General features: G+C 38.8%; 1 protein-coding gene across 5 annotated transcripts in view; it reads left to right on the top strand.

Annotated features, from left to right (window-relative positions):
* Nucleotides 1-18,300, top strand: part of ANO3 (anoctamin 3) — a 386,869-nt gene that overhangs the window by 256,931 nt on the left and 111,638 nt on the right. For all 5 annotated transcript variants that reach the window (XM_043516667.1, XM_043516665.1, XM_038406144.2 and 2 more), the window contains exon 5: nt 11,473-11,631. In XM_043516667.1, the coding sequence (XP_043372602.1) occupies nt 11,473-11,631 (159 nt within the window). The remainder of the gene's footprint in view (nt 1-11,472; nt 11,632-18,300) is intronic.

Genomic DNA, 18,300 nt, shown 5'->3' with positions numbered 1-18,300 from the left:
GTGCATACTCAAGCCATCTGGAAATCAAGTTGACTTTATTTAGGTGTCTTAAATGTAGAGCATAATTTTGGGCAACCGAATTTGAAAATGTTGGCTTTACAATTGTAAGGTACAATTACAATTTATAGACAAAACATATGTGTAGTCCTGCCACAGGTTTATAGGGGAAGAAGGCTGATCATAGTTAAGATGTAGGGCTGGAAATCAGGAAACCAGTATTCTATTTCAGCCTATGTCCCAGGCTACTTCTGGGCAAAATCCTGACCTTGTTGAAGTCAATTATAGTTTCATTGTTAGTTTGAACCAGGATTTCACCCTCTGGGCCTTAGTTCCCTCATCTTCTACTAAGGAAAAATAATAAAGCCAGGGCCAATGGGATGGTATTAATTATTTATTCAGTACTCTAGATGGGCACGGCAATTCACAGACCACTAAAATACATGGCTCAGGAGTCTGCCCACACAGAAGCAGGATCTTGGTGTGCTGGGACGTTGTGTGTAATTTTTTTTTAAAACATGAGAATTTCAGATAGACAATGGTCTATAAATGTTGTTTATTATTTACTGTATATCATAAGGCCAGAAAGACTAGTTGGATCTGAGCTCCTACTCCCTTGGAGGCACCATACAAAGATTTACAGTTTTATTAGCCACCCACATACCCTATTATTTCTTTTTCTTGTAGATTCACTGAAAAAATGCAAGACATCTGTGAAAATCTTGTTTTAATATGTAGCTTCATTAATGGTAATAACCCATCAAGATGATTTTTCTTGTATAGTGAGGTGTCACACCAAATTCACAAGCTGTCATCCTGATCCTGTCTTCCTAGAAGTGGAAATTTACAATTGGCTGAATATCATCACTTTTAAATGAAGGAGATTTTTCAGAATAATGTCTCAGAAGATTGGCCTTCCTTTTATGGGTGCAATTTACACCCAGGGGTTTTGTTGTTGCAAATCAGTTGCAGACATGAATCTGAATGTTCATACCAGATTGCAGGCACTAGTCAGGTGGTTACATTTTTGGTTTTGGGGGGTTTTGTTGTTGAATACTTAAGGGCTATATTTGTCAACATTTATGTAAGTGAATATTTCCATTGCCACTTGCGGCTGAGAATGTTGCTGGACCTTACATACATGACACCCATTCCCTTGAATTCCTTGCAAAAGAGCAATTCATGGTCACAATCCATCAACTCAGAAACCCAGAGACTGATCTGTCCTTATACAGAGCCCCATAGGGGGTAGGAAAGAGAGAAGACCATCACCTGACTTCCTGCTCCACTGCCTTGACCTCGAAGTTAGCTGAATGCACTGGGAGGGAACAGGCAGTTTTCTGAAGAGCAATCTAGGTTTCTTTGGGTCAGTACAGCCTGCTCAGGGCTATGCTTAAAGGGGCAATCTAGCTCTCCATATGCTGTATATATAACATATAGTAACACTTTCAATAGTGTTTTCATTTATGTATGATTTATAGCTATTGATTAAATTACTAGTAAATGAAAATGCTTTCTTTAATATCTTGCTGTAATGCATGTTATGGAATGCATTAGTATCACATGATTAACAGATAATTTTATAACAAATGGTTGATAAGCCTGTTATGTGTAGATATTGTTAAAACATCATCTACAGGCAAACAGATTTTAGGGTTACATAAATTTTCAAAGAGCCATATAATTTCTGAACAATAGTATACTTTTTCATACAGTACATTAAATTAAACTTTCACATAGTAGGAAATGTTACCAAAATCCATCCAATGAAACAATCAAAAAAGGCTCAGACTCATTTTATGGAAAACTTTCTTCATGTCTAATGATTCATTAGATATTACTAATGAGTTAGCAATAAATGTTGATAATAATGCAATAATGCAGACTTTCCCCCAGTTTCCCTGCCAGTTGCAGTTCTGGCTGAATAAGGGCTGCTGGACTGGGGCTCCTAACAAGTGTCAATAATAAGTTAATGTATGAGTGAATATTAAGGTGACAAATCAAACACACAAAAGTAAAGCCTCTGTGTCCACTGTCTTCGCATAACTGATTATCTCTGTGTTCTCACTATGTCTAAAGCCATGCCAGGCAAATTTATGATACCTCAAATGGCTCTTTTTTTTATTAATCTCTATGGAGTAAGTCACACTGCAAAGAATCAGACTACAACGTCTTTTTCCAAAAACTTACAGCAAAGCAAGTGGGCCAGCATTTTGGAGTCTCAAGCTAAGGGAGGATACAGGAACCATAGTGGGGGGAATTCCTTTTGTTACTCTGAAGGAAGTTTTTAAACAGAGCCTCTGGTTGTCTCCTACATTGCCCTGAATGCTTCTAAATGTGTTCGGATACTAAACTCTAATTTTGGTATACAAAAGAAAAGGTAATTTTTATAAACATTTCATATGACATTTCATATGCATGACTTAATACATTATTCTTAGCTCTTATACAGCGTCTTTCAAGAATAGATTTCAAAGCACTTCACAAATAAGGGCAGAGTCTTAACTCTAAAATCAGAAAAAGAAAAGGAGTACCCGTGGCACCTTAGAGACTAACAAATTTATTAGAGCATAAGCTTTCGTGAGCTACAGCTCACTTCATCGGATGCATTTGGTGGAAAAAGCAGAGGAGAGATTTATATACACACACACAGAGAACATGAAACAATGGGTTTATCATACACACTGTAAGGAGAGTGATCACTTAAGATAAGCCATCACCAGCAGCAGGGGGGGGAAAGGAGGAAAACCTTTCATGGTGACAAGCAAGGTAGGCTAATTCCAGCAGTTAACAAGAATATCAGAGGAACAGTGGGGGGGGGGTGGGAGGGAGAAATACCATGGGGAAATAGTTTTACTTTGTGTAATGACTCATCCATTCCCAGTCTCTATTCAAGCCTAAGTTAATTGTATCCAGTTTGCAAATTAATTCCAATTCAGCAGTCTCTCGTTGGAGTCTGTTTTTGAAGCTTTTTTGTTGAAGTATAGCCACTCTTAGGTCTGTGATCGAGTGACCAGAGAGATTGAAGTGTTCTCCAACTGGTTTTTGAATGTTATAATTCTTGACGTCCGATTTGTGTCCATTCATTCTTTTACGTAGAGACTGTCCAGTTTGGCCAATGTACATGGCAGAGGGGCATTGCTGGCACATGATGGCATATATCACATTGGTAGATGCGCAGGTGAACGAGCCTCTGATAGTGTGGCTGATGTGATTAGGCCCTATGATGGTATCCCCTGAATAGATATGTGGACAGAGTTGGCAACGGGCTTTGTTGCAAGGATAGGTTCCTGGGTTAGTGGTTCTGTTGTGTGGTGTGTGGTTGCTGGTGAGTATTTGCTTCAGATTGGGGGGCTGTCTGTAAGCAAGGACTGGTCTGTCTCCCAAGATCTGTGAGAGTGATGGGTCGTCCTTCAGGATAGGTTGTAGATCCTTGATGATGCGTTGGAGAGGTTTTAGTTGGGGGCTGAAGGTGATGGCTAGTGGCGTTCTGTTGTTTTCTTTGTTGGGCCTGTCCTGTAGTAGGTGACTTCTGGGTACTCTTCTGGCTCTGTCAATCTGTTTCTTCACTTCAGCAGGTGGGTATTGTAGTTGTAGGAATGCATGATAGAGATCTTGTAGGTGTTTGTCTCTGTCTGAGGGGTTGGAGCAAATGCGGTTATATCGTAGCGCTTGGCTGTAGACAATGGATCGAGTGGTATGATCTGGATGAAAGCTAGAGGCATGTAGGTAGGAATAGCGGTCAGTAGGTTTCCGATATAGGGTGGTGTTTATGTGACCATCGCTTATTAGCACCGTAGTGTCCAGGAAGTGGATTTCTTGTGTAGACTGGTCCAGGTTGAGGTTGATGGTGGGATGGAAATTGTTGAAATCATGGTGGAATTCTTCAAGAACTTCTTTTCCATGGGTCCAGATGATGAAGATGTCATCAATGTAGCGCAAATAGAGTAGGGGCATTAGGGGACGAGAGCTGAGGAAGCGTTGTTCTAAGTCAGCCATAAAAATGTTGGCATACTGTGGGGCCATGCGGGTACCCATTGCAGTGCCGCTGATTTGAAGGTATACATTGTCACCAAATGTGAAATAGTTATGTGTCAGGACAAAGTCACAAAGTTCAGCCACCAGGTTAGCCGTGACAGTATCGGGGATACTGTTCCTGACGGCTTGTAGTCCATCTTTGTGTGGACTTTTTTTTTTTTTTGCTCCAACCCCTCAGACAGAGACAAACACCTACAAGATCTCTATCATGCATTCCTACAACTACAATACCCACCTGCTGAAGTGAAGAAACAGATTGACAGCGCCAGAAGAGTACCCAGAAATCACCTACTACAGGACAGGCCCAACAAAGAAAACAACAGAACGCCACTAGCCATCACCTTCAGCCCCCAACTAAAACCTCTCCAACGCATCATCAAGGATCTACAACCTATCCTGAAGGACGACCCATCACTCTCACAGATCATGGGAGACAGACCAGTCCTTGCTTACAGACAGCCCCCCAATCTGAAGCAAATACTCACCAGCAACCACACACCACACAACAGAACCACTAACCCAGGAACCTATCCTTGCAACAAAGCCCGTTGCCAACTCTGTCCACATATCTATTCAGGGGATACCATCATAGGGCCTAATCACATCAGCCACACTATCAGAGGCTCCTTCACCTGCGCATCTACCAATGTGATATATGCCATCATGTGCCAGCAATGCCCCTCTGCCATGTACATTGGCCAAACTGGACAGTCTCTACGTAAAAGAATGAATGGACACAAATCGGACGTCAAGAATTATAACATGTTATAACAAAAACAACTTTGTTATAACTTGTTATAACAAAAACAAAAAAAACTCTCCTTACAGTGTGTATGATAAACCCATTGTTTCATGTTCTCTGTGTGTGTGTATATAAATCTCTCCTCTGCTTTTTCCACCAAATGCATCCGATGAAGTGAGCTGTAGCTCACGAAAGCTTATGCTCTAATAAATTTGTTAGTCTCTAAGGTGCCACGGGTACTCCTTTTCTTTTTGCGAATACAGACTAACACGGCTGCTACTCTGAAATCTAAAATCAGAGGAATAATAAAAATGGTCTGGATTAAAAAAAATTAAAATTCCAAAATACTCTTTTCATGAGCAACACAGCAAGTGGCATATAAAGAAAATGTGTGTGAAGCATAGTATAAAGGTTATATCTGCATTCCTTTGAGATCACCTGCATACTTACTCATGGTTTTGCCATTAATAAGTGATCCAAAACTGATGCCTGTAGAATATCTACACCTCACAAGTCATTATGTAATTGCTTTACCCTTCTGAAACGAATTTGTTTGTTTTGATCTTTTAAAAGATCCTAGCTCAGCTAAATGGTGAGGCTGCTTACATGTTGGAAAATTAGCAGCTGTTTAACACCACAGAACAGGAGGAGCAAATATCCTGGTTAGGGTCTGATTCTAAGATCACTGAAGTCAGTGTCCAAGGAGTCCAAGTGACTTTATAGGTTTGAATCAAAACCCATTTATCTAGTTTTGTCTATATGGAATTTGGAAATGGAACTTAATATATAGTCATTCATTGATTTTCATTTCATTTTTAAATGTATTCCTTGGCCATGATGCATAAAAAATATATTAAGACTGTATAACTAACTGTCAACAAACTAAAAATCCAAAAATTTTGCATCATAATCTCACTTTACTTCTTACCTCACAGGGCTGCTGTGAGAATAAGTACATTAAAGATTGGAAGTGGTTTGAGATCTACTGATAAAAATCACTATAAGAGTGAGGTGGTATTATATAATGCTACATACTTCAGTTGCAACTAATCCCCCCTGGTATTATGATATAACATTGTTTTGAGTTAACACCATCTGGTATGGTGTTATGCATCCAAGATTCTGCAGTGTATGTTCAATGTGTTGCACCATATCAACTGTTGAACTGTGCTTTATTTGAGATGTGAAAGCAATAGTTCATTTGCAAAAGATGAGGCAAAGCTGCTGATTGAAAGATGCAGGATTAATACAGCATGTATATATGTTTTTGTGTATGTCCCTGTGTGCATCTACATAACACATACTGTATGCAGTGGTGATATACATGTGATACTTGCATTTGATGTGAACACAGCAGCAAAATGAGGACAGACACATGCATGGAATTAAATGGCAGGTGGCAACTTTTAATAAACTTTAAAACAGGGGCAGGGTGCTATTCACCCATCACCCATACCATCCTATAGCAGGAAATTAATTGGTTCTAGTGTGGGAGTTACAGGGCTCCTACCTTATAACTCATAATGTGGGGTAGGCTGCCTTCACGCTACTTCCCCAGGACTCAGCTCTCTCTGAGCTCTAGCAATCTCCCCCTTCCCCATCAGGGGAAAAGAGATTGCAGCGGGGTGGAGAACTTGGCCACAAGGGCCCCAAGTTCTCACCCTATCACATGAGCCCAAGACCCATCACCAAAATCCCAGGTCTTTTTCCTCTGGGAACTGTTCATTTTGTTCTCTTAACTGAACTGCAAACCAGGCACAAGTTGCAACCTATAAACCACACCAACCCAGTACCTCAGTTAGATATTAGGCGCATTCAGATTGAAGATACTGTGAGGAAGGCAAAAAAAATTCCCTGGTCTTCTGTCAATTGGCCCACGGGAGGAAAAAAAATCCTTCCTGACCCCCTAAACAGGCAATGGGCTAGACCCAAACCATCTCTCTGGCTTGGTTCCTGTTCCTAGTTCTGGGGGGTAGGATGAGCTCCTGGAATGGAACCGAAAGAGGCTCAACATGGCCCCTTCACCTTGTTAAATCCTGGGAGCTGGGGAATGCTGGCCAATCGGCACCCCTCTCTCTCAGCTGGCCAATCAGTGCCAGAGACTTTCAGTGGGAGGAGCTACCTATTGTCCTTTGACAAGTGCCTTCCTCTCTTGCTGCTGGGGCTGTCCCCCTTTCACTGCAAGCCCCATCAAGTTCCTTCATGCATTGATGCAGGTGGATGTCATTTGTCCTTCACCTGAATCACCTTCACTCTTCCCAGTAATCACACCTCTCTGCCAGGGCTATTTATAACATTCCAAAACTCTGAACAGCTTTGAAACCAATTAAATTGCACCAAGGATTGGGATTAGTCCATAGTTTAACTTTACTACTTTTTGCAAATACAGACTAACACGGCTGCTACTCTGAAACCTGTCATTATGAAATTTGTTAGTCTCTAAGGTGCCACAAGTCAAGGAACTGACTTTTTGCAAATACAGACTAACACGGCTGCTACTCTGTACCTGGGTGTGTCACTTATTCCAGCTCCTGGGCAGGAGGGATGATTGAGTGGTTAGAGCACTGTCTTATGAAATAGGAGATTCAGGTTCAATTCCCTGCTCTGCTATGGATTTCCTGTGTGACCTTGGGCAAATCATTTAGTTTCTCTGTGCCTCCATTCCTTGGCTGTAGAATGGATCTAATACCAATTTTCTACTTCACAGGGGTGCTGTGAGGATAAATATATTAAAAGATTTGAAGCACTTTGAGATCTACTGATGAAAAGTCCTATTTAATAAATAGGCATTATTATTTATCATCATCTTGGGTTGGGGTGGGGTAGATTTTATTTTAATGGTATGTATATTATATATGACTCATTGTATATGAGCAAGAATATACATTCTTCCTTAAGTGTGTCTTGTCCACCTTTGTGCAAACCACACTCCATTTTGCAGCTAAACAATGTCATTTATTATTGAGGCTAAGATTTTGTCACAGATATTTTTAGTAAAAGTCAGTGACCGATCACGAGCAATAAAGAAAAATTCATGGAATATTGTGACCTGTCCCTGACTTTTACTAAAAATGTCTGTGACAAAATGGGGAGCTCAGCTGTGCGGTCTCCACACCACCCCTGTTTTGTTTTTAAAAACAAAAATTAATGAGTTTGGGATTCTTTTTATTTGCCTTCCAGTTTTTGAGTCTGTAAGGTTCATGCTTTCAAACTTTTCTTTGCAACTGTGAAGACCAGAAACTTACTTTAAAACAGGGTTCCACTGAGTTTAAGTGATGATTAAATCTTAAATGGTCCCTTTCTGATAGGATGTTTACCCACACATGCCATGAAAGGATTAATATGGATTTGAGAAGCCAATTAATCACACTGTTTGCACATGGAGGATGGGCCAGAGATAAAGCCTAGCTTGGGAGATAGAGCTTTTTCCATAAAGAACTGGGTAAGCCCAGCTGGAGAATCGAGACCCAGGGGAAAGGTGGAAAAGAGGACCCCTCTCTAGGAAGCAGCATAAAAGACGGCTGAGAATTAGAGAAAAGCAGACAGGCTTCTCCAGGATAAGGTGGAAGCCTGACTTGAGACAGGGACCTGAAGAGTTGTATATAGCTTGCTTGAACCCTTTGCTTGAACCGCTGGGCTGTGGGGTTGATTGAGGCACAGAAGCCTGTGGCTAGACAGAAGGACAGTCTAGCACAGCAGAGGTATGCCTGTTACAAACTGGTGGCAAGCTGGGCTGGATGTTCGGTTTTGCATACATTTTTGTTGGACTTTAGTAAAGGATTCTCTGTTCCCAGAAGGGACAGAACACTGTAAAGTAGTCTGGCTGGAGGGCCATATGGTGTAGGCCAAAGGACTGTGGGGGAGAACTGAGGCAAGGGGGCTGTGACGCCATATCCAGCCAGGAGAGGGTGTTTTGGGGCAGCAACTTCGCTACAGCTTGTTATACAGGAGTTAATCTTGCAGTATGTATATGTTGAGAAAGATAATGATGTTTTTACTGTGACTTTTTCTGATCCCAATTACACTTCAGATGTCCATATGGTCCAAGGATCTTAATATATTGAACATCTCCCAGAGCCCATTTGTGTACGATTTTGAAAAATTTGAACCATGAAAGGAAAACATGACACCATCACCAGCTGTACAGGGCAAGGGATGACTCCCAACATGAAACCTGGATTTGAAGAGCAATGCCTAATTTAAATAACATTGCTAAATGAGAGGATGCTCTCAGGTTGCTTCACATGGACTAAGACAGACTGTTTTGATTTTTGGTTTGCAAAAACATCTCATTTGCTAGCTTTAGTTTTTGCAAACCCAGAGATATTTAGGATCAAGATTCTATTTTATCTGAACCATGAATGTTTGGGGGTTTTCAGTTCTGGTTCATTTCTAAATCGAATGGTTGGATCGGACATATAACTTACCCTCTCTATGGTGTCCTTTTATAGACCATCAGTTCTGCAGTTGCATAAACCTTTGTGCTTAACAGCTATCCATGAGTTCAGAAAAGCATTCAGCGTTTGAGTTTACATCAGTACTGATAAAGATCAGTAGTTAATAATGGATGATGTGTTCAGTAGTATCACAGTGGAGAGGTTTTTTTATGAAAGCAGCTGTTTTATTGTATGTGAAATATGGAAGTTTAAAACAGAACCCACAGTACTGAACATCCAGCAGGGTGAGATGTGGTTCATTTCAGGTCTCCTAGCACTCTTTTTACTATAATAGACAATAAGTCCACCGTAGGATTTAGAGCCATGTATGGAAAATATTATAACAAACAAAATAAGTGTAGTAGTAAGATTCAAAATTTTACCTGACCTCTTGTAATTCTCTAAAACCTTCACTCTCTCTGTGTCTGCTACTTTTGTGCTTTTGGGAGATGGTTATTGATATTTTGTAACTTACTGGATTCTGTAAATGGCTTTTCAGGGATCCAGAACTACTTAAGTTAGTGGTATATGGCATAAGAAGATTTTACCAGATATTTTGAAAGGATACTTGCAGTGCTGCAGAGCCTAATGAAACTAGTATTTCCATTTATCATAAGAGAAAGTTGACAGAAATACACACACAACTCTAAGTACTGTAATTCCCACAATGAATAACCTAAATTACTTAAATCCTGTGAATTTATCAAGAAAATCTCCTGTATGCCAAATGCACATTAAAACAGGAGTGGAGTTTTGGCCAAATGTGTTGCTGGTACAGCATCTTACTTTTGCAGTAGAGCGGCAGAGCTGAAACTCTTGTTTGAGGGGTAGTGAACTCCATGTGTGTATTCAAATCCACACTCCTTTTTTCCAGAGTGTTTTGTGGGTGGCTTCGCTGTTAGATTTCCAGGTTTTGGAGCATCCAGTGTGACACCCGAAAAGGCTATCCTTCCTGAGGGAAATAAAATATATATTAAAAAAAAATGACTTCCAGTGGTAGCCTGGAAAGCCAAGTTCCTTATAGTGGGATCAGGGTATAATCATAAGAGGAGGAAGTTATGAGAGACTTAAAAATTACAAATAAAACACTTAATTGAACCAAACCCTCAAATGGAGACTAGTAAAGCAATGGTGGCTCTTTACAGCGGATGGTTTTTATCCTTTTTTGAGGAAGATAAAATATGATTATCCCTGCTGTAATTGTTCCCCAAATACAACTTTACTCGCCATCTTCTGTTCCAAAATTCTATGGGAGACTACAGCCCTCGTTCTATTTTTGTTAGAGTGTTACTCCAGACTTCTGTCAGTGTAACTAAGATATGATTCTAGTCCTACTTTCCAGAGGCATACCATCATAATGATCCCCAGAAGAAAAGGAAAATAACCCTGTAATTTTCCACAAGTTTGGACTCATTCTTGCCAACACTTAGCATAATTTTCCCCATGTTCCTACTCTTGTGCATATGGTTATTCACATCTCTAAGTGTTTGCATGGGTCCTAAAATGACATTTTTTTTTTGCAATTGTTATCATACTTTGTCATTTTCCCCTTGCTCTTTGAAAGAAGAAAGTATCTTTATTGTTGGAAAAAGAGTGAATAAGATTCAGTCACTGGGTTTTAGTCTTAGACAAAAGTGAGTTTTCTGCCATATCTTTGATATTATGTGTTTGCCAATCAGTCTTTATTGAACAATGTCATTGTTTCTCAAACGTTTGAAAATTGTGTCCTTATTCCGAAGAATGAAACCCATGTTTTCTTCCACCTGCTATGTGGTGTTAAAGGCCTACACATCTTGATTTATGCATGTTTCTATCCCATTTGCTTCCCACACTTTGGGAAATGCTTGCGAGAGAACTTCATAGTTGGCACATCCTCTCCTTTCTTAAATGATGAGATAAGCAGTGAAATAGTTGTGTCGATATTTAAAGTAGCATCTGAAGTAGTATCTGTTGAAATGAATGGGGGGGGACTTCATAATTCAGAGCTGCTATTTCAGGTTTTCTGAAAACTCAGGTAGATGTAGGCATCTGTTATTCATTTCATGCTTGAAGGTTTTCTTTGCAATGTAATAACTAAAATGCGTGTTTTAATTAAACCTGAGATTCTGGAGAACGATTGTAGGTTTGTCAGTGCCTGCCCATTACCCCTTCACATGCATTTCTATGAGCACATGCCTTGCCCTGTGCAGTGTTTAATTAATTTTTTACATTTTTTCTAACGTATAATCTTGTTTGTAATCAATTTCATTTGTTTTTCAGAACGAGATGAATGCCATAGCATCATCAGGCCTCTTCTTCAAAGACGGTAAAAAGCGCATTGATTACATCTTGGTCTATAAAAAGTCAAGTCTACAAATAGAAAAAAGAAACACTTTTGAAAAGAACCTGAGGGCAGAAGGCTTAATGTTAGAAAGAGAGGTATGTCTTCTAGTATATCTTTATTCTGAGATTACCTATACAATAGTGTGATAAACTATTAAATGTTAAGAATATTCCTAATTTATTACAAACAGACTTTCAAAATTATAAGTGCTGACCAGGATTTTAGGGCTCTATGTTACCATCTAAATCAGAAAGCGACTGATTCACCACTATGTTGATCTTATTTATGTTGGCATTATTCCATTTAAATCAGTGGAGTTGAACTGATGTATGGAGTAGTAGTGTGGTCAGTTGGGCCCTATCTACTTAGTTTTCTTTCTCGCTCTCCCAGTTGGCACAGATGGGAGCACTGTGAAATAAAAACTGAAGTCCACCCACGAGTCAATCCAAACAGCATTTGAGAAAGAGTCCATTCCCAGTCTTCTTTTACTGATTCAGATCAGGGACTTGAATGTGGATCTAAACATCCAGCTAAGCGCCTTCACCACCAGATATTGGCTCTTCTTGGGTGATGGAGTGTCTATCTCTGGTTTTTCATGAGAAACTTTGAAAGGGTAAATGTTTGAAATTGTTTACAGGAGGAGAAAAACATTTCCCACCCACTACTCTATGAGATCTCCTCTACTCTGTGAGATCTTCCCAAAATGATGAGGTTGATAAGTCCCATCTGATTCCCCCAGAACCATTTTAACAGTATGCTGAATTGGTGGTGGTGTAGGGTCAAGGATAGCAGTAAGATAAAATAGGATGTTTACCCACTGCTATAATGTTTCCCCAGATACAACCCCCAATACAACCACTCTGCAGTAATAGCTCGAAATAGCTAAGATAAGGGATTTAAAGTCAGAAATCCTGCAAGGAAAATGTGCTCTGTCTGTTTTTTGAATTACAGATTATAGAGCCGGAATATTTATGAACAAACTCAATTCTGAAGCAGGCTCTGCACTTTATTCTCCTCTCACTTGTGAACTTCCATTATATTCATTGGAATTACCCCTGATTTACACCAGTTAAATGGAGACCAGAACACGGTCTTGTTTAAACAAAGTTGTTAGACTCTTTCAAGTCATTCTTGCACATACCTACACACCATCTCAGCTAATTTGACAATTTAATTAGCTAATTTTGAAATTATTGTATTTAATATTGTTGTTACTATTTTGATCCAATCTAACAAAACAGAAAAAAAAGTCTGAAAAAATCTGATATTTTGAAAACAGAACCATTATCCCTAAAAGCCTATTGATAAGCAATAAACCTGACATTTTAGAAAATCAAAACTTTCTAAATTCAGAACTTAAGAGAATTTTCTGATATTCAAATTAATTAACCATTGTGTTTAAATTTGACAAGTTTAGATGCAAAACTATCATTTTGAAAGAAAAAATTCAAGCAAAGCAACATTATAAGTCTGTAAAATGACTAAAAAAACCTGTAAATCTTTTTAATTGTAATGTATTTCTTCTTAAATTCACTTTGTTTTCAGTCCCCTTAATATGACACCTTGCAAGCTGCCACACAAAGACAGTATAGTTAAAAGCATACATTATTGTGCCTTTCCAGTGTTATGTAGATAACATTTCCTCCCTATTATCTGTGTTTTAAAGGTTGTTTACAGTGGTGTTGTAGCCACATGAGTTGGTCCCAGGTTATTAGAGGGATAAGGTGGGTAAGGTAATATCTTTTATTGTTTGATGAAAAAAGTAAGCTTTCAAGCTTAACTAGACCTGAAGAAGAGCTCTATATAAGCTTAAAAACTTGTCTCCTCCAACCACGGAAGTTGGTCCAATAAAAGATATTATGTCACCTACCTTGACTGTCTTTAAGGTTAAGAATTGAAATGATTAATATTCCTTCAAGAATTACAGAATAAAAGTAGCATTTCCTTTTAGATATGTGTAAGAAATATAGTCATGGACCCAACTGTCTATCCTCAGGCAAAATGCTCTTTGGCTTCAGCATGGTAGTTTTCAGTGAGTAAGAACTGCAGGATCATGTCCACTGATAAGTGACTTCTGCCAATATTTATAAATTGGAAGCAGTCGATCAGCATAGTGCATGAAATTCAATCCTTTCCACAACACGCTAAGATAGATAGGAATTCACCACCAAGTAACTGCCAAAGTGTGGGGCATCTTTGTAACTAATCCCTTTATACCAACTGTTCCGGCTCCCTGTAGTGGTCTCTTTTTGTTCGATTCACTGGGCTCCGTGGGCTCTCCAAATCCCCTTTTTGTGCTGAGTGATGTAGAGCTGGCATTGGAGGGGTGAGAGTCCCCTATATGCCAACTTCACAGCCATCTTCTTCCCAAACAGAGGATGTTCTATTTTTCCATTGTGTTAAGAGCCTTCTGCAACTTGATTGTCTTGGGATGAATTTTACTTGGAGTACTAGTACTGAGAAGCCTGTTTAAAACAAGGGGAAAGAAGTGAGGAGGGATAAAGACAGAAAGCATGTTAACTATGAAGGAGGTTTGATGGAATTACTTGCTAATGTCCTTCTTGCTGCTTGCATGAGATACACAGACATGAGGTATTCTCAGGTCTTCCTCTCACTCCCATTGTCTCCAGTGGTGCAAGATCAGGGCTTAAATGTATATTTAAAAAAATTAAAATCAGCATAAGATTTTATAATCCTTTCACTTGAAAACAAAATGAAATAGGTAGTAGTAAAAATGATCCCCCATCCATACATACACCATAACAAATTATTGTCAAGTCCTGATTGACAAACCCCCACCCCCAATGCCCATTCATGACCAGTACTCTGAAATAACCAAGGCAGAAACCACTACCAAAAATCTACAGTAGGTTTTACACCAGATCTAATGCATAATGAGATGGTGACTTCAGTGGATTTATGCAGATTAACACAAAATGATAATCTTTCCCTTGCTGTTTTAATTAGTTCTGAGGAAATGTCCAGCAGAGTGAATGTGATGAATTAGTTTATTTACATATATTTACATTCCTTATATAAAGTCTCATTGTTAAATTAATCACTGGCATAAATGGGTACAACTCCTGTTAATTTCATTAAGAGTTGTACCTGCTTTCACCAGGGGCTTAATTTTGTCCTTTGAGTGTATTAACAACGGGCTTTCAAAATCCAGTCATCAACATATGGTTTCTGAATATTTCTGCAGTGATAGACCATTTTCAGTTTCTGCTCTCACATTTAAAACTTTGTAAAGAAGTCTGAGAGGAGAAGGAAGATGAAAGACAATTAAAACAAAGGAGATTGCTAACAGAAAAAACAATAATAAAAATGTATATTCAAAATTATTTACCACCTGCTACTTTGCCAATTACTTTATTAATATTAGTTTCTCTCCGGAGTTATCGCATTGATTTAAAAAGTAATCAGCAACCAGCTGGAAAGTTTTCTGGAGTTAAACTGTAGGTGGAGGCTAAAATAGAAAAAATAAACACATCACTTATGAATCCAAACTTATTGTTACATTTATAAAAACATTTTTGTTTATAAAATATTAATTTTAAAATAAAATAAAAATTCACAGACTATGGAATGAGATGCCCATCTGCTATTGACTTTTAATGTGAGTTAGGCATCTAAATGCCTGTTGGACCTTTGAAAATCTCCCCAAAAATGTTTAAAAATGGACCTTGGAAGGTCCATTTCTTTGGAGAAAAGACTCAACCCCACCAAAATGCTTGACCTATAAAAATGCAAGTGAATACATCTGGAGGAAAACAATCTGAAATTGAAAAATTGACCAGTTAGTAGCAATGTAGAAAGCAATAATAAGATAATAGAAATATAGTGATGGGAAAGACCTCAAAGTCATAGAGTCCAGCTTCCTGAGCCGAAGCAGGGCCAAGTAAACTTAGGCCATCTTTGACAGGTGTTTGTCCAACCTGATCTTAAAAACCTCCCATGACCAGAATTTCCAACCTCCCTTGGAAGACTACTCCAGGGCTTAACAACCATTATAGTTAGAAAGCTTTTCCTAAAATCTTCTCTAAGTCTCCCTTGCTGCAGATTAAGCCCATTATTTCTTGTCCTACCATCAATGGACACGGAGAACAACCGATCCTCATCCTCTTTATAACAACCCGTAACATATTTGAATGCTATCATCATGCCCCCACTTCTGTCTGCTTTTCTCCAAACCAAATACGCCCAGTTTTGTAACCTTTCCTCAAAGGTCAGGTTTTCTAAACCTTTCATCGTTTTTGTTGTTCTCTTCTGGATTCTAGCAAAGATGTAGACAATTGGAGAAAGTGTGTTACCCAGAATTGGTCACAGTGCTCCAGCTGAGGCCTCATCAGTGCCCTCTAGAGTGGGACCGTTAGCTCCCATGTACTATGTACAGCACTCGCATTAATGCACTCCAGGAATTAATTAGCCTTTTTCACAACTGCATCACCTTGTTGACTCTCATTTAATTTGTGATCCACTATAATGCCCAGATCCTTTTCAGCAGTACTACTACCTGGCCAGTTATTCTCCATTTTGTAGTTATACATTTGATTTTTTTTCCCTTTCTAAAGTGAAGTACTTTGTACTTTATTGAATTTCATCTTGTTGATTTCAAACCAACTCTCCAATTTGTCAGTCATTTCTAATCTTCTCCTCCAAAGTGCTTGCAACCCCTCCCATCTTGCTGTCATCTGCAGATTTTATAAGTCAAGCTCTCCACTCCATTATCCAAGTCATTAATGAAAATATTTAATAGCACCACACCCAGGACTGACCCCTGTGAGACCACACCAGATAAGACCTCCCAGTTTGACAGTGAGCCACTGATTGTGTATATGGTCTTTCAACCACTTCTGCACCTCTCTTGTAGAATTTCATCTAGACTACATTTCCTTAATTTGTTTATGATAATATTATGTAGGTCTGTATCAAAAGCTTTACTAAAATCAACATATGTCACATTTACTGCTTCCTCCATCCACTAGGCCATTGACCCTGTCAAAGAAGAAAATTCGGTTGGCTTAGCATGACAAATCCATTTTGGCTTCTTGACAAATCCATACGGGCTATGTCTTATAACTTTATTATGCTCTAGGTCCTTTCACATTGATGATTTTCTCCAGTATATTTTCAGGTATTGAAGTTAGGCTGACTAATTCCTAAGTCCTCTTTGTTCCCCTTTTTAAAGATTGGTCCTACATTTGCCCTTCTCCAGTCCTCTGGGACCTCACCCATCTTCCATCATTTCTTCAAGATAATTGCTTCAGCAACTTCTGTTTAAGTACCTTGGGATAAATTTCATCAGGCCCTGCCAAGTTGAATACATCTAGCTTATCTAAATATTCTTTAACCTATTCTTTCCCTATTTTGGTTTGCATTCCATTCCCATTGTTAATATTAATTGCATTGAGTATGGTCACCATTAACTTTTTTAGTGAAGACTGAAGCAAAATAGGTGTTAAGCACCTCCGCCTTCTTGATGTTATGAGCTCTCCTTTCCTGCTAAGTAGAGGACCTACAATTTCCTTCAGCTTTCTCTTGCTGCTAATGTATTTAAAGACCAACCTCTTATTGCCTTTTATATCCATTGCTATAACTCATTTTCACCTTACTCTTTCTGATGTTGTCCCTACAAGCTTGTATATTTCATATTTCTCTTTAGCAATTTGTCAGTTTCCATTTTTCATAGGATTCCTTTTTGATTTTCCGATCATTAAGCACTCTTGATGGAGCCATACTGGCCTCTTACTATTCTTCCTATCTTTTCTTTTCATCAGAATAGTTTGTAGTTGTGTATTTAATATTGTCTCTTAAGAAATTGCCAGCTCTTTTGAACTCCTTTAACATACTCTATCCTTGTTATCACACCCTTCTCCCCTACTTAGGCTTGTCATCTTGGGGAGAAGGACCTATGGCCTGCTGACACCATCCATGGGCAGATAGTAGATCCATTCTCCCCACTGGTGTCTTCAAGTGGGAGGCATCCATCATAGCCTCTGTGATGCCAATCCACAATAGTCTTGAAGTGGGGGAGGATTTAAATATTTCATTTGCTCACTCTGGCAGAAAGCTGCGGAAAACTACCTCCGGTTGCTGTTGGCTCCCAGAGATCAGGAATAGAGCCCTGTCCTAAAACCCCGTATGAGTTACTAGGTTACTCTAAGGGCTAAGTCCTTTGGAAAAAATAAGTTACACTAACTTTCTTCTGCCTGGCTCAGAAAAACTTCATAAAACTGAGTCACTTCCTCTAGGAAAATTAATCACAATGACTTCTGTTAATCCTACTGAGCCCATGGAGTAGGCTCAGCCAGTCTGATTCAGAAGAGAAGCAAGGTGACTTCAGTCCTTCAGCTACCACTATATTGCCATTTTGAAAATGAAATTTGAAATGCACCTTAAATTAAGTTTCAGAGTAGCAGCCGTGTTAGTCTGTTTCCACAAAAAGAATGAAGTTGTCTCTCAATGACTGTGCATAACAAGATAATGTAAAAAAAAAAAAAAAAAAAGCATGCTCTACTTTGAAGAACACTTTACACATGAAACCTTTCATACTAAAACAATGGATGTTTCTGGGGGCTCTGCAGACTCAAAAATAGTATGTTTGTGTTTAATTATGTAATGAATATTTCACACAGCACTTCATGTAAAGTTTGGCTTTTGAACTTTCTATTTTAACGTATTGCTTACTTGTTGATTATCATTTATAATAAATGTAAAAAAAGTAGCACCTAGGATGTAATCTTGACTCCTTTGAATTCAAT

This window comes from Dermochelys coriacea, chromosome 6 (assembly GCF_009764565.3).
Source record: "Dermochelys coriacea isolate rDerCor1 chromosome 6, rDerCor1.pri.v4, whole genome shotgun sequence".
NCBI classification, from domain to species: Eukaryota; Metazoa; Chordata; order Testudines; family Dermochelyidae; genus Dermochelys; species Dermochelys coriacea.
The sequence above is the reverse complement of the archived record's forward strand: the minus strand, read 5'-3'. Positions and strand labels throughout refer to the sequence as shown.